Consider the following 16,671-nt stretch of genomic DNA (forward strand, 5'->3'; position numbering starts at 1 on the left):
TCGAGTAAAAGCTGCAGTCAATGCATGCACGGCATCACGATGTATGGCTGGACCCGCGCGACGCCCTGGGTCGTTGAACGTGGCGCAATCGGTCGCCGCTCGTCGTCGCAAGTCGGAGCTCAAATGGCGAAACAACGATAAAAGTGTGCTGTTCGTGGCAGGGGAAGGTCGGGAAAGCTTGATCGCTCGTGGAAACTAGACGTCGCAACAGACTCTCTGATGGACAGTGTGTGCACGTCAAGGAGGGGCAGCACTTCCTGGCGCCGAAAGAACGCTTCGCGCACAGATTCCGTACCATTCTACCGTTTGTCGCCGACGTCGTTATGGCCAACGGCATGATGATCAAGTCGCGTTCACTATTTGGGAGGAGTAGGAACCAACAAAGCCATCGCGATGGAGGTGTCTCTATCGTGCAATGCAACGGCTGCGTGGTCTTTGAAGCAGACACTATTCCGCCTGCTGAATGCACCATGCATGTCGAGGGCATCTTTCTTGTGATCTGCGGTCGTGCAGGTGGTCGGCGGGGCACTTGTGTTAACAGGCATGGTTGGCCATCGGCAGCATCGCGGTGGCCACCACATTCACGTGCATGAAAGACGCAAGTGCAAGTCGTGTGGGATCAAGCATTGGTTTAGGAAACGGATTCTACGTTGGCGTTCATGGCGACCGAGATGATGTCGAAGTCGCTGCGGGAAATCTCAAATAGCCCTCGCCGAAAGATCATGCCCCAGTTCTTGGCATGCTTCGTGAACGACAGCTTGGACAGCATGGGGTGAATGGGGGCAGCCTCGACTTGAGTGTCATATGCAACATTGATGCGAAATGGGTGAAATGCAGGCGTCATTTCGACTCGATACGGTTCGTCGGCTTGGACGATCCCGATGGCTGTAAACGACTTGAGTGGTGCGCCACCGTCCCGCTCCGTCTTCGGCGAGTAGTAGATTAAGACGTCGCCGGGGGACATGCGCCGCAACGGGGCGCATTTTCCATGGCACACTTGCGCAAACCCGCCGGTAACTCCTCGCTGCACGTGGTTTCGTGACACGACGCCGACCCAGTACCGCGTAGGCATGGCGTCTTGTGGGCCCTGGTCAATTGGACAATGACGTCCAAGTGGACGGCGTCATGTGCGCCGACCGCCACGGAGCGCGACGTGTTTACCGCATGCTGTGCCATTGTAAACTGTTCCACATGCTTCTGCCCAGTCGCCAAGAAGCGCGCCGATGTGCAGCGACAATTGTGTGGCGCGCTCGAATTTATGCCAAAAATGCGCGAAATATTCCCGAAAATACAACATTTTATTGCTGAATTCAGTGAAAAAGGGCCAATAGAAACGTCCGAATTCTCCCAACACCATGATGGTGACCGTCCTGCTGCATGGTGAGGACGAGTCCCGATGAACGTGCCTACAGCAGCTTTTCGCGCCGCGCGCGGTAGGAGAAATGCTGCATGCAGGCTGGTTCGGCCGCTGAACCATGTCGACTTCGCGGCTGCAGATCGTGCGTCGTTCAACAGCTCAATTGTGGTCACAAAAGGACAGGAGCAGTGGGAAACCTGCAAGTGCGACCAACCGTCGAGCTAGCAACCACAGTCCAGATCACGACACCTTTGAAATGCTCCACGGCTGCTCACCGGCCGCTTCGTGAAGCATAGCGTTCAAATGAAATCCCATCGTGCTTGACGACGGGGATACGGCAGAATGGGTGGTGTCCAAGGGAATTTGTCGAGAGCCATGGCACGCCCACCGGTGCGTCGACTGGCAACCAAGATTGCGCGCAGGGCCCGTTCAGGCCATAAAAGGCCGACATCATGGGGAACAACGGACGTACGAATTACGCAATGTCAAATCCTGTCGGGTTCGATAGCAGGAGCATCTGCAGCGCCTCCACCAGGAGGTCCTTTCGCGGGTACAGCGGCAAGTCAATGCGATTAAAGCACGCGTGGACGGTGGGGTACGCGCCAGGGATATATGTCACGCCCTTCAGGCTAAAGCGGCAGATGCGGCCGTCGTGGCTCGTCAACCCGCGGAATCCTTGGACAGGAACCCGACTTGATCCAGTCGTGTACTGGAGTAGGGTCGCGCGCTCAGCAGGTGTCATGGCGGCCACGATGTCCCAGAACCACTACGATCAGGGAAAAGCTTGCACAATGGCGTGCATAACCAGACTTGTCCCTACCTCTACGAGGGGGGAGCCGGCGACGTTGGTCGAGCACTCTGTATGGGCTTTCCAATCCTGAACATCGATGTCTGCCAGGCCACAGAGCAGCAGCTCAAGCTGCATGAAGGTAAGCGACATGTCAAGATCGAAGTTGTCGCACCTCTTTGTGGTCGAACGGGACGAGCAACTCGGGCGGCACGATGTCGTATACGCCTTGGACTAGCTCCAACAGGTAGCGCTCAAAACGTTGGTACAGCAAGTATCGCAGCTACAAGTCGTGCCATTTAGCGAGCAAGGCGCTGGCGAGAGGACGGACCATTAAGTCGACGTAGTCGGCTTTGTTGGCATCGGTGACGTCGATGCACCTGCCACGGGGAATCAAATCGACTTCGTCCACGCGGTCGCCCCGTCGTTCGGTGATCGAAAACGTCAACGCGAGCGCGTCAATGTCATCGTGCTCGAGAATGTACCGCAGGCTGCAGACGAAAAGGACATGAAATGCGGGTTGCTCTGTGAGTTTTTCGACCATGGCGCACCTGCTGTACACACTGGGGTCCAACACCTCCACGTCCTCCAGGGTCAGCGGGACGCCCAAAATGGCTACAATCCATGGAAATTGCGTTGTTTGACGCGCGTCGGCGGATACAACGACGAACCTTTGAACACGGCAGGGCTGAACGGAAGCGGGAGCATTTGGCCATCGAGCAGCGCTCGCCCGACGAACCGGCCGACAGCCTTGAATGCGTCGACGGCGCTGACATGGCTCAGTTTCGATTGCCTGGCGAGAATCCATGATATAATCGCGGCCACGTCCATGGCACGTACAAGATATCGTGGGTGGCATTCGGGTTTGGAATGTACATGTGGCTGTCTTTGCTGGCCAGGACAAAGAGGCCCGTCCCAGGGTCCATGAGAGCTTGCGCGACCACGAGGTACCTTGGACGGAAAGTCAGTTGTCCACATGCATCGCTGACGCTCGTGTCAGGAGCCAGCGCTTGCCGTCGAGTAGGTGCTCGCATTGTTACCATTCACGGAGAACGGCGCCGGCGTCGTGCCCGCTTTCACCTGTAAAGTGGATGCGGAGGATAGCACACAAGGACGTGCTGTGCATATGGTTCAGCCGTCGGACAGCTTCCTCCAGCACCGCTGACCGCGGCGTGCGGAACAGAGAATGCCTGTCAAACCGGCCAAGGTCGTCACGTTGTATGGCATCCCGACAAAGTCGCTGGAGCACGTACTTGACTTCGTACGGAACGACGAGCGACGCGGCTTGTTCCAGAAACCAGGCATACTTGCATGTAAACTTCATCTCGGACACGCTCAGCAGCGCTCGCCACAGCGGGTCCGCCAGCTTTGTCCCCATCACCGTGTAGTTGCCATCCACGAGCTCGAGTGGAGTCCACGCAATCTTTTGGTCATCCGTGTCTCGTGGAGGCGAGCTGGCGTCGCCCACGTTACTCGATACGATGGCATGCAGCTCAAAGTCGACCCTTGTGTCCGCGACGTCGATCTCAAAGCATCCCTTGACACTGTCGGGGGGATTCTACAGCATGTTCATGTCAGTTGTCGTAAAAGCTACGCCGAGGACGGTGGTCCAAGGCGCAGGAAACGTGCAGTGGGGTCCGCTCGATCGTAGCCAGCCGATGCATTCCACCGACGAAGCGTAGAATGTATACAGGGATGCCACCACGGCATGGACCCGCTTCGGAAGCGATGCCAACTGACGTACGAGCTGAATGACGTAGGCAACGGAAAAATCGTCATGGTCGGTAAACTGACGCACCCACACAACTTGATAGTTGCGAGGGTCCATCTTACGGCGCCACTGCCGTCGCATCCTAGTAGGAATGAGTACACACCGCTTCGATGGAAAGCGGGGTAGGACAGTCGACTACCGAGCACTTCGCTGGTGATGGTTCAAGTCCTCTGGGAGGAGTGCGTGATGCAGTAGAGATGTCCAGTGCAGGATGCGCGATGCGGTCATTCTTTTCAGCGACGAGACTTTCCCACTCGTCGACGAGATCGTGGCTCTTTGCATCGACGACTTCACCCCTCGAACCGATGTTATTGGCGACGCCCAAGCCGCATGCAAGCTAGAGGACAGCGCCGAGTACTTGAACAACGCGCTTCCGACGTAGCTGCTGTTCGTCCCCAGGTGGCTTTGCACAACGTCGTGTTGAAATGGCTCGATCAACTTGACCCCTAGTCCAGTGGACGAAATTGTCAAGCGCAATATTGTTTGATGTGATTCATCGGCATCAAGAGAGATAGAACGACTCACCATGCTTTGTGTGGCACAGGGAGCATGCGGGCTGCGGCACCACGTTCAGAAATCCACATACAGAGCACTCCCACCGCTCAACCTCGCGCAACCTTCACACAAATACTTCGGTGAATTCGAGCTCCAGAACACACAAAACACCACGGCATTGGCGGCATTGGCACGTATCCGAGCCCGAACGTACAATTCTTCGATGTCGTGGCGCTGTAGCGTGTGCTCCAAGTGGTGAAGATTGTCTTCTGCAAGAAACGCCTCGACCAGCGCCGTGTCGATGTGCCACGTGTTGCGAGTCATGCGACTGCACATGCACAGCAAGACGATGCCCACGCCGGCGGCAATACCGACGTACACGGGGATGATGTCGTCCATCGGGTCCTGGCGGGCGGCTTCTCGACGTGTCAATGGAGCGCGCGATTTTTGTGTCAACTGCATCGAATGGACATACAGCCATTGGCCAATCAGATAGCGGCATTCAGTAATCGGCAATATGATTGGTGGATTTCCAGGTCGTTACCTCGACCTCGCAGAAGGAGGGCGACCGATGGATGATACGACTGCACGATTCTTTGAAGTGCGGCATGTAATCGAGTCGTGTAGAGGAATGTGCGCTCGAGTCGTCACAGCACAATTGACTGGAACCCCCACGTCGTAAATGGATGGGATGGCGGCTGATCGGCGTGAAAATGTTGAAGGAGGGTCACGGTAGACCTCTGAAAAGGAATAATATTCCATTCTGGAGGTAACCAATTGAAATGACCGGTTTCAAAATTGCGCGCGCACTCGCAGTATGGGCGGCGGCGGAAAGGACATCCTGAGCGACGATGACAAGGCAATCCTTCGCTTTGCGTGCTGCACGTACATGCTCAAGCAGCATGCACAAAGTGACGGTCCATCGCCGTGTGTGGAACTTCCGCGGAAAGTAATGCACCATGATGAATCGTCGACATGCCAGGCTATGCTGCTTGTCGATCGCCATCAGCAAGCAGCTTCCCATTCCCAAGCCACGGCAACGCTTGAGCGACCCAATGTAGTTCATGGCGTTGCTTACTCTTCAGTCAACAATACTCTTCTCGACATCGCCGCCGAGTTTCTGTACTCTGACACGTCGACGACGGCCTTCGACGCAGCAAGTATATTCTGTCATGATAAACGTCGACAATCGTCTCAACAGGTTCCTTCAGGAATACTGCAAATGGCATTTGTGCCAGCTGATCAAGGCTTGCGCCCAACCCCTTCTTGCGAGAGAATTGTTTTGTTTTGGAGCGAATTTCTGCTTGCAGGTCTCCGTGGAGAATACGAGACAACGGCGAACTGGACGCAGGGCTGGCCGATCGTCATTGAATGTTTAGACACTCTCGTGTTGAACTACGCGATATCACACCGCCAACTCCCCTCAACCCGACGGCGCGTGTCCTTCATACTCAACAAGCTTTCCGAAGCGTGCGTGTCGTCTCGTTCCATCGGATTGATCGTACTCGAGTGGGTGATGGAGCTAGCTGCGCACTTGAATCTCAAATGATGCTGCCATGAATGCTTCAGATGCTCAAGATGCGTGTCGTGGAGGTCGTCGTGTGGACATCGCACCTGGAAAGTACCCTTCCGATGATATTAACAAGGACAAAATACTGAAGCGCGTACTAGATCGCATATTCATTGGGGTCGTGGCCGTCATCAAAGCGTTTGCCCGACACGTGTCCCGGTGCTGGGCGAATCTCCCGCAGCGATGTAGTTTGTTGATACGGCTGCCGCGGTGGGTTTTGCGCTGGCGGCGCGCGGTAGTTTTGGTCGCTGTAGTACTCGCTGGTCCATTCGCGCTGCCCTTGCTTCATCGACTAGGGCAACAGAGTCAATTTCCGAGCTCCTGTCGCATGATGCGAGCCGTACCGGTGGCAACGAATCGAACGCGTGCATTTGCAAATGCGGTGGGGTAAACTCGTCCGCGGCAACGCCGCTTTCGTCCTTTTGGTTCTTGATCTGCCGCGTTTTCCAAAAAATGTAGAGCTGGCGGACCAGCAAGCACAGCAACACGACGAGTTGGAGCGCCAGAATCACATACGACACAACGTTTTGCACCGCCCACGGCAGATTTTCCGTCGCCGCCGTCAGCAAGAAGAAACTCAGCCCAAACACAACAACCTTGAGGATCACAATCATGACGGACGTGTTCTGGACAAACTTGGCGCTGTGGGGCTTGCGCACTTCGAGAAGCAAAAAGAACGCCACGTGCATCGAAATGAGCAAAATCAACTGGGTTTTGCCTGAAGAAAACACGAGTTGTAGTGGCCAAAAGAGCGATGGAGGTCGTACCTGTTATGGCGAACGTCCCGGTGACCATGCCCGACAAGAGCGCAAGACTCATCTTGGCCACGAAAAAGTACCGGTTTTCAAACGTGTACTGGTCGTACAACGTCCCAAACCGCTTGTGGATGGACTTGTCAAAATGCGCCGCCGTCCCAATGTCCTGGATTTCCTCTTTGTTCTTGCGCACAATGTGGAGGCTGTACACGATGATTCCAATCGCCAAAATCACAAGGGTGGCAATCGCGACAAAGAGCTCGGCCGTCACAGTCGCGCCACGCGAATTTTTCAGCGTCAGGCAGACCTGAAACATGCACACCATACCGAGGGCGTACTGCGAGATGACAGCTACGAGTACAAGTGCCCCAATCTAATCAAACAGCATTGTAACCGCGTCAACGACGAAGCTTCCAGGATGTACCGCGCGGTCGAGGCAGTCCTGTCGGAACGATGCCTTGTCTTTCACACAACTCAAGTTGTTCCCAACGAGCACGACCAGAATGAGAAGGATGCCGACGCCACCCAACACGGACGCGACACCCGCCAACGTGACATACATGAGCATATGCGGCTTAATTCCCAAGCGGCTTGTGTACTCGAACATGCCGCCTTTGTCCTGTTCGCGGGGACCACGATATTCTTCCACGAGCTTGCGCTTCCCCGATTTGTCATCGTCGCCAAACGAAAACCAAGTAAACGTACTGAACGACATTTGGGTAGCAACAAGACGCAACGTGTTCGACGCTCCTATCCATGACGTCATGATGGCAAGTTCGCACATACGTGTCGACATGCTGCGCAGGGTACCTGGAAGGCTGAGCGCCCCCGTGCACACGGCAAACTGCGCAATATCCAACGTCGTGCCGGCAGTACTGGCACTCCCGGCGGTAGACACCCCGGCCGCGGCGGCGGATGCCGACGAACTCACGACCCCCACCGACGAAGCAATTACCATGGTCGTTGTCGCCGCAATCGTTGTGTATGTAATGGACGTGCTCACGCTGGACGTGACTTGGCCGGCGTAGTCGAGGTTGGTCTTCTTGGACCCATCGGACCACACGTCGTTGGCCGACGAGCCGGACGTGCCACCGTTGTTGGGCGTGGTGCCGTTGGTTGCCGTCGAATTGTCAGTTGACACGATGTTCGCCGCAGGACATTGGCACATGGAGTATTTTTCACAAGAGAACGACGGATTGAATGAAGAGGTCGGGATCGCGCTGAGGGACGGAGCGAGGGTGGCGGCAGTCGATCCGAACCAGTCGCTAAAGGTCAAGTCTTTGTAGATGGAACTGTCAATGCCCAACGGATCCGAGTAGTCCCACTTCTTGTCGACGCAAGCGGGAATGTAGCAGCTCGAGAAGCACGCGGTCGAGCCAGCGGTCGAGGAGTTGGTCAAGGAGAGCGTACCACGATAGACCTTACACTCTTGGTCAAGGACGTGCGAAACATTCAGGGCCACCCCACCACACGTGATTCCTTTCTTTGCCCACAGACCGTAGAAGGTTTCGTCGCACACAATCGTTCCAAACGTGGTCGATGTCGTAGAACTTGCCACGGTGGTGCTGGGGACTTTGGACGAAGTGGCATTCTCCGTCGTGGCAGGAGATGGAGTTGTCTTCCCGCTCAAGGTCGAAGCCGTCGTGGTCGGAGCGACTGTCGTTGTGGGTAGCGCGCTACTATCTTTAAGAAAACGGCTAGCGGACACTTCTTTAGGGGTCGTCGCTGGCGCAGCAGTTGTCAGTGCAACCGTCGTTGGTACCGCGACCGTCGTGATGGCGATTGTAGTTGGAGGCGCGAGAGTGGTTTTGTCAGGCTTCAACGTGGACGGCAATGCGGTTGTCGATCCTCCTGGTACCGACGTGGTTGGTGCGGGAGATGTCACCACGACATTGGTGGCGTTGGTGGTATTTCCACCAGGCGTCGTGACCGGCGACGTCGTCGTGACCACTGGAGCTTGAGTGGGATTCGCAACGTTCGCCACGTTCAAAGACAGGCGGCATGTTTGCGCTGCGTCACTTGCATGTAGCGACGCAAGAAACACGAGCGCAGGAAGCACCACTCGCATGATGAGACCGAGTCGTGCACGATGCTTGTCGAATGCGCGCAACATGTGTCGGCCGTGTAGGTGGAGGGCATCCGGATACCGTCGCCGACCGAATATATAACGTCAAGCGTTTAACCATTCGACGCCTCTCGAACGCATGCGATTGGCCAGTCGAAACACGGTAAAGGTTTCTTTCAGGGAAACATCCGGATTTGTTGGGAAAACAGTATATGTAATGCAGGGCATTGTACTCCCTGGGTATACGGACTGCAATGTTGGCTTGATTCCATTTTTGCCCAAAATATCACAAATACTGATATTAAAGTTGTTCAAGTCAGGGAAGTCCAATAACCAGTTCCAATCTCTTGCGCAATTATCGCAATGGCGTGTGGCAAGGCACGAGATGCGGTCGTCAACTTCGAACTGAAAAATCGGTCACTCAGCTTTCGAAACGTATGCTTGTTGATATCGGAACTTAAATCCCTGTGCTAAGTTCATGAGCTCTCGACGACACAACCGCGGCATGTTATGATGCATGTTTTGACGCGACTTGGGTGCAATGTCAACGACAATATCGGCTTTTTGTCCAATCCAAAACGATTCACCTCGCTTGACCGCATTTGATTGGATAATATACTTCAATAAATGTCAATGAATTCGCACATGCAGCAACGAGTTGCATACTAGTAGGCGAGTAGACAACAGCGCATTCGTCTGGCACACGGGACCGCGCGCGGACGGCGAGGTAGTTGCCTTGGGCATGCGCCATGCCTCAGATCGATAAAGGTCTGATGCGTCCATGGCAAATGTCACAGAGCCTGGGTAGATGAGACACACGCGGTGGGACGCCCGTCGGGTGTAAAGTTTCCTTGGTCAACACGGTCGATTCCACTGCGAATTATCCGACACCTTTACAATCATAGCGCATGCACGTGGCAAAATATGGAGCGATAGCATGGTGGACTAACGATAAAAGCGCCACGCCGAGGGTTTTTGTGACGTTTTCGGCATAAGTGTGGATTCCGACCACTTCGTCAGCATGCTAAGCGAACCAGTGGCCCACACTCTCTTCCAAAACGGTGGTATCGCATCCTCAACGCAGCAACATGGCGGGATCTTGCCATTGTTGTCACCGGCCGCCTTGATCACGTCTTGGCATGGCTCCCCAAGCGAAGCCAAACCAATCTGCCGAGAACCCCGAAACCCCCGGCGCGCTGTAAGTAGTGTTACTATTAGTATATTGCAGGACTTACTAACGGAACTCGAATTTGCCAACTTGGTGGGATGAACCCAGGACGAGTCGACGCCATCATTGAGCGGCTGTTGAACGTGCGCCACTGCCGTACTGGCCCCGATGCACCACTGAATGCAGACGACTTGTACGCCGTGTCGCAAGCTGCTCGAGACATCTTTGCTTCACAACCCATGCTCATCGAGATCGAGGCGCCGGTCAAGATTTGTGGAGACATCCACGGCCAGTATCTGGACCTGCTCCGCATATTCGACCACTGCGGGTACCCTCCCGACTCGAACTACCTCTTTCTGGGGGACTATGTAGACCGCGGACGACAGTCCCTCGAGACCATCGCGCTCTTGTTTGCGTATAAAGTGCGGTACCCGCTCAACGTGTTCCTCCTCCGCGGCAACCATGAATCTGAAGATATCAACGAACGGTACGGGTTCTTCGAAGAGTGCATTCGCCGCTTCGACGTCAAGATGTACAAGCATTTCTCCGATACATTCGCGTGGCTCCCGGTCGCAGGCGTCGTGGCCGACCGCATCTTGTGCATGCACGGCGGGTTGTCGCCTTCGTTGGACCACCTCCACCAGATCAAGAGCCTCCCACGGCCGCTGTCCAGAGTCGACCAATCTGGAATCATGTGCGACTTGCTGTGGAGCGACCCCGACTCGTCGGTCCGTGGCTACGGCGACAACGATCGCGGGGTATCCCACGTATTTGGCCCAGATGTCGTCGAGAGCTTTGTGAAGCGCCACGACCTTGATCTCATCTGCCGCGCCCACCAAGTGGTCGAAGATGGCTACGAATTCTTTGCCAATCGCCAGCTCCTCACGCTGTTTAGCGCCCCCGGATACTGCGGTGAGTTTGACAACAAGGCAGGCGTCCTCTCGGTCGACCCTTCCCTCGTCCTGACCATCCAAATCATCGATCCACTCTTGGACAACAAGAAGCGGCGCTTCCAGCCCAACGGACAGTTTAGCACTAGTAATAGCAGTAGGATTGACGGCGTGTCGCCGCACAAGCGTCAAGCTAGTGGCTCCTCATACGTTTACGGCAAAAATTGAGTTCATTTACGTACTTTGCGAGGGGCACCACAGCAAGTCGTCTAAGCAAGCTCTGATCGAGCCAAGAATGACTGCCCTTCCAGCGGACAAGGGTGGTCTCTATGACTGCACCCTCGTGCAGGTCTGTGTTGGCATGGGAAGAGCTAGCTTCATGAAGGATGCAGCACATGGAGTTCGCCATGTTCGGCCTCGCGTTCCTTCCTCGAGCTGGCATGGGCTCGGACGAACGAGCGAGCCGCACGTCGTTGTCCGTGGGGCAAATTGAACCGCGCTATATTTCTCCGACGCAGCAATTCAACGGCATCTACGTAGTCTTTCAAAAGTGCACGATGCCATCAGTGGCGCATTTTCCAACTCGCGATGTGTGATTTGTCCACATTGCACACAGTGTGAAGCGATGGCTCAGGAGTGGTGATGGATGCGTGGCCATGTGATGAATATGCACGCTCTGCAGGAAGGCCGACTAATCTGGCTTACGGGGGTGGCGGTGGCAGACACGGTCTCAGCCGGCATCCGCTTCATCGTCGCCTCGTACGTCGCGGTCGACGTCACCGGCAAGGGCAACGAAGGCACCATAAACCCCTCACCTCGACCGTCAAGTACATGTTTGAGCAGCTCGCGAACATCATTTACAAGTACATCCATTCGTGCTACAATCTCCCGGCAGAACGACATTAAAGCGCTCGAGGGGATGTCACGTCCGTGTGCTTGATCTCGCAAGGGCGCGAGAACACGTCGTTGCCCGGACTTTGCACGCTGCTCCCGCAGGTGAAGGAGGTCCGAGCGCGCGGTGGCAAGTGCAAGCTGGCCGTCGTTGTCTTAATCATCACAGCCGCCTCGCGACCACCGCCGCACATGTCCACTCTTGGCAACGGCAACATAGTCGGAATAGTTGGGACTAACCGGTGCGAAATATCCCGATCAAAATAGTGCATTATGTTACATATCCCCAAGTCGACAAGTTCCATTCGTCCACCAGCCAAACGACCGCTTCGACGTCGGAAGCGACGGCCGCACTCCATTCGTGCGGGCCCTCGTGCTGCGCTAACAACTGCGTTCGGGATTTCATATGCATTCCGATGTGTACGTAAGTCGGTTTGTCCATGGTTGCACTTCTGAGATTCGCCAGTGTGTGTACTCATATAAGGACAAAACGCCATCCAACCTTGCAAAGTGGCATGGCAGAGTTGGAAATACCTGCGAGAGCCGGCGTATCTCCAGCATCATAGGGGCAATAATAAAACAGAGAAAAAGATTCGTCCCTTACCATGCGAATGTGCCTTGGAAAGACACGGTACATGCATGCCATGCGCGGCAATGCAGTTGAAATTCCCTTATATCAAACCACGTCCATCTCATCTCTTGTGTGATTCATTAAGTTGGAAAGAGCGCGCGCATTGTCGATTCTTCACAAGCATGGTCCGTCGCGAGGAAGCGAATCCAGCCGCCCATGCGCTTCAGGCACTGTATTCCACATGGACGTCACGTCGCTTGTTCGACGACTCGAACACGACGTCGGTCGTCGTCTTGTGTGTCGTGGGAGGAATCCTCCTGGTCGGTTTGGCATTACACAAGTCTTGGTCGGGTCAAAGTGAACGACGGCATCGACCGCAGGTTGCAATCGTGAGACTCCCGAACCGACAAATGAAGGGCGCAAAAGGTCGAGTGAATGTTGGCGCCAGGAGGATGCATGGCGTGGCACATCATGCTCGCATGACGCAAAAGAGCAACCATTTCGTCGTCGCGTCCACTGGTGTATCTAACGAACAAGAGCCAAATTATCACACACATCACCAGAATGCGTTTCCCAGCAGACGACAAACGCTACCTCCTCCTCCCGTCGACGAGGACATCTATGTGAGCGGATACACCTCTGGACGTGACGTCTTCATTTCTGGCACTACAAACGACACCTTATGGACGAGCAGGAGTAGTGCATACAGCTCGTTCAGTACAAGCGACTCAATGCAGTAGCCATATCGTGTTTAATCCAGTCTGTCAACATGTCATCTTAGGGTTGTTTGGCCTTGGCATCCGCAGCGTCCTTCTTCGACGGCGCCGCCACGGCCGGCGGCGTCTCGTCCTTGGTGTCTTCGGATTCCTTGTACTTGATCTTGTTGTTCACCAAATTGTGCAGGGCAATCGTGCACCGGATCAACGACGACAAGTAAATCACCTGAAAATGGGGCCAGATTTCGTCAAAATTCGAGAATTCATTCGCGAAAACGTGGTGAAAACGCGCCAAATGCAGCAAAACCACACGAAAAACGAGCGGCGTACCAAGTACATGTCGTTGGTTTTGACGAACATGGCGCGGACAAGCTCCTCGACGTTCAAGTTGGGGAGGAGGTTGAAGATCGTCTGGATGTTGTACACGATCTGATGGTTGACCGGCATTTTGCCTTCCTGACAACGACCCTCCGCGTGAGATGCATATACAGAGCATGTATCGTATACCTGGACGTTCTGGAGGTACTGTCGCATTTCATCGACGCGATCTTGCAAACCGTTGAGTGCCGTCATTTTGTGCTTGACCTGTCCCGCCAACGAACTTACAGACGGGTCGTTGATGTCGCGCAGCAAATGCTCCACCCCGACTTCTTCCGCTTCATAAGCGGCAATCGACGACTTGATGTGCTTAAACGTCCGTTTGAAGGCTTTCCCGTCTTCTTCGACCTCTTCGATCGAGCCATACGCGGTGGTCGGGAGACCCTCCACGTTGGGACGGACGTCGCAAATGACAAGCACGGGGTTCGCGCAGTACCGACGGAACAACTCGTCCAAGCTCAAGTCGGACGTGCGGATCTTTGGCCCGGTCGAATAAAACCCGACAATGCGCTCGTTCGCACTGATCTTTTTGAACATGCCGTACATGTTCTCGAGGTAGTCGTGGTCAAGGTACCAGATCGTAGGATGGCGCAAATCCTCATCGTACGGCACCGCAAACGAATTGGTGACATCGCATTTGCCTTTGGACACGCTGCCGAGCAAGACGCCGACGACGCGTTTCGACGTGTCCTTGGCCACGCGGTTGTAGTGATCCACGATGGACAAGAGCACGAGAGGGTGGGTAATCACTTCCGTCGGAAGACCTGGGACGTACACGGCGGACGTCGTCGGTTCATCTGCGGCGGCAGTCATGGCAGATCTTTTCACGCAAAACGTGCGGAAGGGAGAATATTTGGTGCAGAATTCCCGCCATCATACAAACCTCAAGATATTAATTTAACTCTTCCTCTTTGCGATTTCTGGCCGTTAAACTACTTTAACGTCCAAAGTTGACGGCATTTTGATTTGGCACGAAATCAAAGACTTCTGAGGACAAGCAATCTTTCACCTCACAAAGTACGTATGTAACGAAAATTGCCAAGTTAAGCAAAAATTCATGAAGGCGTCACGAGAAAATGGACGTATCTCGGCGACAACACACCGATATTGCAATCACTAAAATGCGTTCTGGAGCTGAAATCTTGCACATACCATACAGCATCAAGCTCTGGAATCATCTTGGCTGTCAAATTGCACGATTTTCAAGCAAAAGCAGATAGTTTGTATGCCAAGTTGAGCATCACCATTTTGTCTTCAAATATGTATAACTGAATTCATACAAATGTAAATGTTGGAGTAACAATTTACAGCAAGTTGTTCATCTCCTTCGTAGTACAATTTATACGGATATTCGATTTTGTGCCATTGTCGACAAATATTTCGGGTCAATTCCAATTTTCAGCGTTGTGGCCAAAGCACCTCATGGCTCACACAACGTACAATTACATGAATCGCGTATGCATTACAGCGTTATTTCAATCTCTTTGTCGACTGCAGCAACAGCATCGTAGGCACTGTTTGGCATTTGATTCACTACAGACTGGCAGACTCTACTGCTTCAGTCTGTCCAATGAGCACGCGGGTTGGCGTGTAGGCGCCAAAGGGGGTCATGAACGAAAATATTCTTGCGAGTCAGGGTGAAACGGCAGCTGCCAGTACCCTTGGTTCAGTCCAAGGTGAAGTAGTCACTCATTCCTTCGAGGCAGACGAAAGCGTTGTCAAAGCTAGGCATGGGCCACAGCATCGGGCCCATGCACGTGTAAATAGGACGACGATCTATCGTCATTCGCAGCGCGCCTGCTTCCTTTTTCGGCACAAAGCGGGGAGCCAAGGCCCACGTGCACCGGTAGTTCTTGTATACCATACCGTTTGCTTCTAGAGACTCTTTATGATCGCGCATGTACTCGACGTGCGTTGGTGGATAATGTTGTTTGCAGAACTTCACCGGCGTCACGTTGACTGGATCCGTACCTTCAAGGGCTCTAACGTCACAGGCGGGGTGTTTCCACGATTTCACTGTACACATCGGCATGGATCCGCAATAACTCGTCTGGCGCTGCATGTCCACGGCGTCGAGCCCACGCCATTAACCTTTCGCTTGCTTTCGCCATTAGCTTTCAGCACACTATCGAGCCTCTCGCGAAGTGCTTCTCGTTATCCCCGACAATCTTCGACCCATTTCATGACTTCAGGTGTGGCACACTATACGCCTTATCTGTCTTCGACGAGGCCATGTCGTCGGCTCAGGCCTTCAGGCAGCGCAGGACAAGCGGCTCGACGCTGTATCAAGAGTTAACCAGCCGAAAATGGCACGTCGCGACATTTTCAGCAGTGCAGCCGTCTCTCTATAGGGGAAGACCAGCTGTGGCTTGTCGTGTTCCACGATGTCTACAGTGACGGCTGCCGCTGTCCATGCTTCCATAACACCGCGCGAAACAACGTTCACATCCACCCCGTGGTGAGCCTGATATTCTCGACTCGGACAGAGCCTTCCCCCAAGGCTAAAACGGATCGTAGCTCGTCGATTAGACTTGGCGGCCAACACGTTGATCTGGCCTTGGCGCTTCTTCACGGGCTCGTCAACTAAATTCTGCCCCTCGTCAGGTGCAGCCTTCGGGCAATCCACAACACGGTGACTCTTGGCACCGCACTTCAAGCATCCGCCGCGTCGCTTTTTCTGCGCCGTTCGCCCTTGTCACCCTAGGCATCAGGTTTCTCTACTGCCTGTGCCTTCGGCGCGTTCCTCGCGCCGCCATAATGGCGGCTGCCTCCATCACATCTTCTACCACGGATGCCTCTATCACCATCCGTTTTCGAAAGCTGCGAAGCAGCTCGCGCTACTTCTGGACCGTCGTGCAGCTGGAAACCTGCGAAAAAATGCCACAGCCAGTTGACAAATCAAAGTACATCTCTCTTTCAAGCCCTCGTTTTGTTGGGCATGCAACTGCTTGTTCTCAGCAATCTTCGACATTTCAGGTCGGATAGAACGCGCCATCGCCTCGACAACTACAGTAACCTCTTGATGGAGCACCCATATTTATTGGTCTTGCACTAGCACACGCATAAAGTCATCCAGCATACGACCAACTCTGGACTCGGCGTCCTAAAGTTTCATGTGAAATCGAATCGCGGTTCCTAGCTGCTTCTTCAATACGTCCAGATCCTGGGGATCTTCTTCGGATGCCGCGTGAAATCACGCGATCCTTTCGGCTTTCTAAACAACATTGTGGTCCTTGTTGAGGGCAAAGATGGCGATC

At 54.2% G+C, this 16,671-nt stretch overlaps 6 protein-coding genes across 12 annotated transcripts; 1 reads left to right on the forward strand and 5 right to left on the reverse strand.

The window, feature by feature from the left end:
• Positions 1-299: 299 nt before the first annotated feature.
• On the reverse strand, positions 300-1,230 carry H310_04295 (hypothetical protein). The gene has a single exon (XM_008868589.1). The coding sequence runs from the start codon at positions 1,070-1,072 to the stop codon at positions 632-634; it is 441 nt and encodes a 146-aa protein (XP_008866811.1). The 5' UTR covers positions 1,073-1,230; the 3' UTR covers positions 300-631.
• Positions 1,231-1,810: 580 nt separating this feature from the next.
• On the reverse strand, positions 1,811-3,070 carry H310_04296 (hypothetical protein; the record flags this gene model as incomplete). Its single annotated transcript, XM_008868590.1, has 7 exons — positions 1,811-2,123; positions 2,178-2,276; positions 2,320-2,427; positions 2,476-2,635; positions 2,696-2,759; positions 2,816-2,922; positions 2,985-3,070. The coding sequence occupies 7 exons, from the start codon at positions 3,068-3,070 to the stop codon at positions 1,833-1,835; spliced, it is 915 nt and encodes a 304-aa protein (XP_008866812.1). The 3' UTR covers positions 1,811-1,832.
• A 43-nt stretch (positions 3,071-3,113) lies between these two features.
• On the reverse strand, positions 3,114-4,852 carry H310_04297 (hypothetical protein). 4 transcript variants are annotated; one of them, XM_008868591.1, is made up of 6 exons: positions 4,625-4,852; positions 4,441-4,532; positions 4,055-4,361; positions 3,889-3,997; positions 3,398-3,702; positions 3,114-3,334 (listed from the first exon to the last, which is right to left on the reverse strand). In XM_008868591.1, the coding sequence occupies exons 1-6, from the start codon at positions 4,807-4,809 to the stop codon at positions 3,181-3,183; spliced, it is 1,152 nt and encodes a 383-aa protein (XP_008866813.1). In that variant the 5' UTR covers positions 4,810-4,852; the 3' UTR covers positions 3,114-3,180. The 4 variants fall into 4 exon arrangements, with proteins under 4 accessions (XP_008866813.1, XP_008866815.1, XP_008866816.1 ...); XM_008868593.1 differs by having other exon boundaries at positions 3,398-3,997; XM_008868594.1 differs by having other exon boundaries at positions 3,114-3,702; positions 4,625-4,809.
• An 873-nt stretch (positions 4,853-5,725) lies between these two features.
• On the reverse strand, positions 5,726-8,843 carry H310_04298 (hypothetical protein). Of its 3 annotated transcripts, none has more exons than XM_008868596.1 (6): positions 7,546-8,843; positions 7,160-7,485; positions 6,748-7,108; positions 6,325-6,698; positions 6,079-6,272; positions 5,726-6,024 (listed from the first exon to the last, which is right to left on the reverse strand). In XM_008868596.1, coding segments are annotated over exons 1-6 (2,514 nt in total). In that variant the 5' UTR covers positions 8,804-8,843; the 3' UTR covers positions 5,726-6,023. The 3 variants fall into 3 exon arrangements, with proteins under 3 accessions (XP_008866818.1, XP_008866817.1, XP_008866819.1); XM_008868595.1 differs by having other exon boundaries at positions 5,726-6,036; XM_008868597.1 differs by having other exon boundaries at positions 5,726-6,272.
• Positions 8,844-10,038: 1,195 nt separating this feature from the next.
• H310_04299 lies at positions 10,039-11,099 on the forward strand. 2 transcript variants are annotated; one of them, XM_008868598.1, is made up of 2 exons: positions 10,039-10,296; positions 10,341-11,099. In XM_008868598.1, the coding sequence occupies exons 1-2, from the start codon at positions 10,149-10,151 to the stop codon at positions 11,084-11,086; spliced, it is 894 nt and encodes a 297-aa protein (XP_008866820.1). In that variant the 5' UTR covers positions 10,039-10,148; the 3' UTR covers positions 11,087-11,099. The 2 variants fall into 2 exon arrangements, with proteins under 2 accessions (XP_008866820.1, XP_008866821.1); XM_008868599.1 differs by having other exon boundaries at positions 10,039-11,099.
• Positions 11,100-12,869: 1,770 nt separating this feature from the next.
• H310_04300 (hypothetical protein) lies at positions 12,870-14,260 on the reverse strand. The gene is made up of 3 exons (XM_008868600.1): positions 13,544-14,260; positions 13,367-13,492; positions 12,870-13,262 (listed from the first exon to the last, which is right to left on the reverse strand). Exons 1-3 carry the CDS (start codon positions 14,225-14,227, stop codon positions 13,098-13,100), a joined length of 975 nt encoding a protein of 324 aa, XP_008866822.1. The 5' UTR covers positions 14,228-14,260; the 3' UTR covers positions 12,870-13,097.
• Between the last annotated feature and the right edge of the window lie 2,411 nt (positions 14,261-16,671).

This window comes from Aphanomyces invadans, assembly GCF_000520115.1.
Source record: "Aphanomyces invadans strain NJM9701 unplaced genomic scaffold supercont1.6, whole genome shotgun sequence".
Taxonomy (NCBI): Eukaryota; Oomycota; class Saprolegniomycetes; order Saprolegniales; family Verrucalvaceae; genus Aphanomyces; species Aphanomyces invadans.

What these genes read in the sequence shown, in the direction of transcription:
- H310_04300 (XM_008868600.1), bottom strand. Translation starts at nt 14,227, where the DNA reads ATGACTGCCGCCGCAGATGAACCGACGACGTCCGCCGTGTACGTCCCA. An exon ending in AGTACCTCCAGAACGTCCAG is followed by an intron (nt 13,493 to 13,543) that starts GTATACGATACA and finishes GGTCGTTGTCAG; the next exon opens with GAAGGCAAAATGCCGGTCAA. An exon ending in AAACCAACGACATGTACTTG is followed by an intron (nt 13,263 to 13,366) that starts GTACGCCGCTCG and finishes CCCCATTTTCAG; the next exon opens with GTGATTTACTTGTCGTCGTT.
- H310_04297 (XM_008868594.1), bottom strand. Translation starts at nt 4,809, where the DNA reads ATGGACGACATCATCCCCGTGTACGTCGGTATTGCCGCCGGCGTGGGC. An exon ending in CGCCACGACATCGAAGAATT is followed by an intron (nt 4,533 to 4,624) that starts GTACGTTCGGGC and finishes ATTTGTGTGAAG; the next exon opens with GTTGCGCGAGGTTGAGCGGT. An exon ending in TTGCCTACGTCATTCAGCTC is followed by an intron (nt 3,703 to 3,888) that starts GTACGTCAGTTG and finishes AACATGCTGTAG; the next exon opens with AATCCCCCCGACAGTGTCAA.
- H310_04295 (XM_008868589.1), bottom strand. Translation starts at nt 1,072, where the DNA reads ATGCCTACGCGGTACTGGGTCGGCGTCGTGTCACGAAACCACGTGCAG.
- H310_04299 (XM_008868599.1), top strand. Translation starts at nt 10,067, where the DNA reads ATGAACCCAGGACGAGTCGACGCCATCATTGAGCGGCTGTTGAACGTG.
- H310_04298 (XM_008868596.1), bottom strand. Translation starts at nt 8,803, where the DNA reads ATGCGAGTGGTGCTTCCTGCGCTCGTGTTTCTTGCGTCGCTACATGCA. An exon ending in GGGGGCGCTCAGCCTTCCAG is followed by an intron (nt 7,486 to 7,545) that starts GTACCCTGCGCA and finishes CGTCATGGATAG; the next exon opens with GAGCGTCGAACACGTTGCGT. An exon ending in CGGGACGTTCGCCATAACAG is followed by an intron (nt 6,699 to 6,747) that starts GTACGACCTCCA and finishes TGTTTTCTTCAG; the next exon opens with GCAAAACCCAGTTGATTTTG.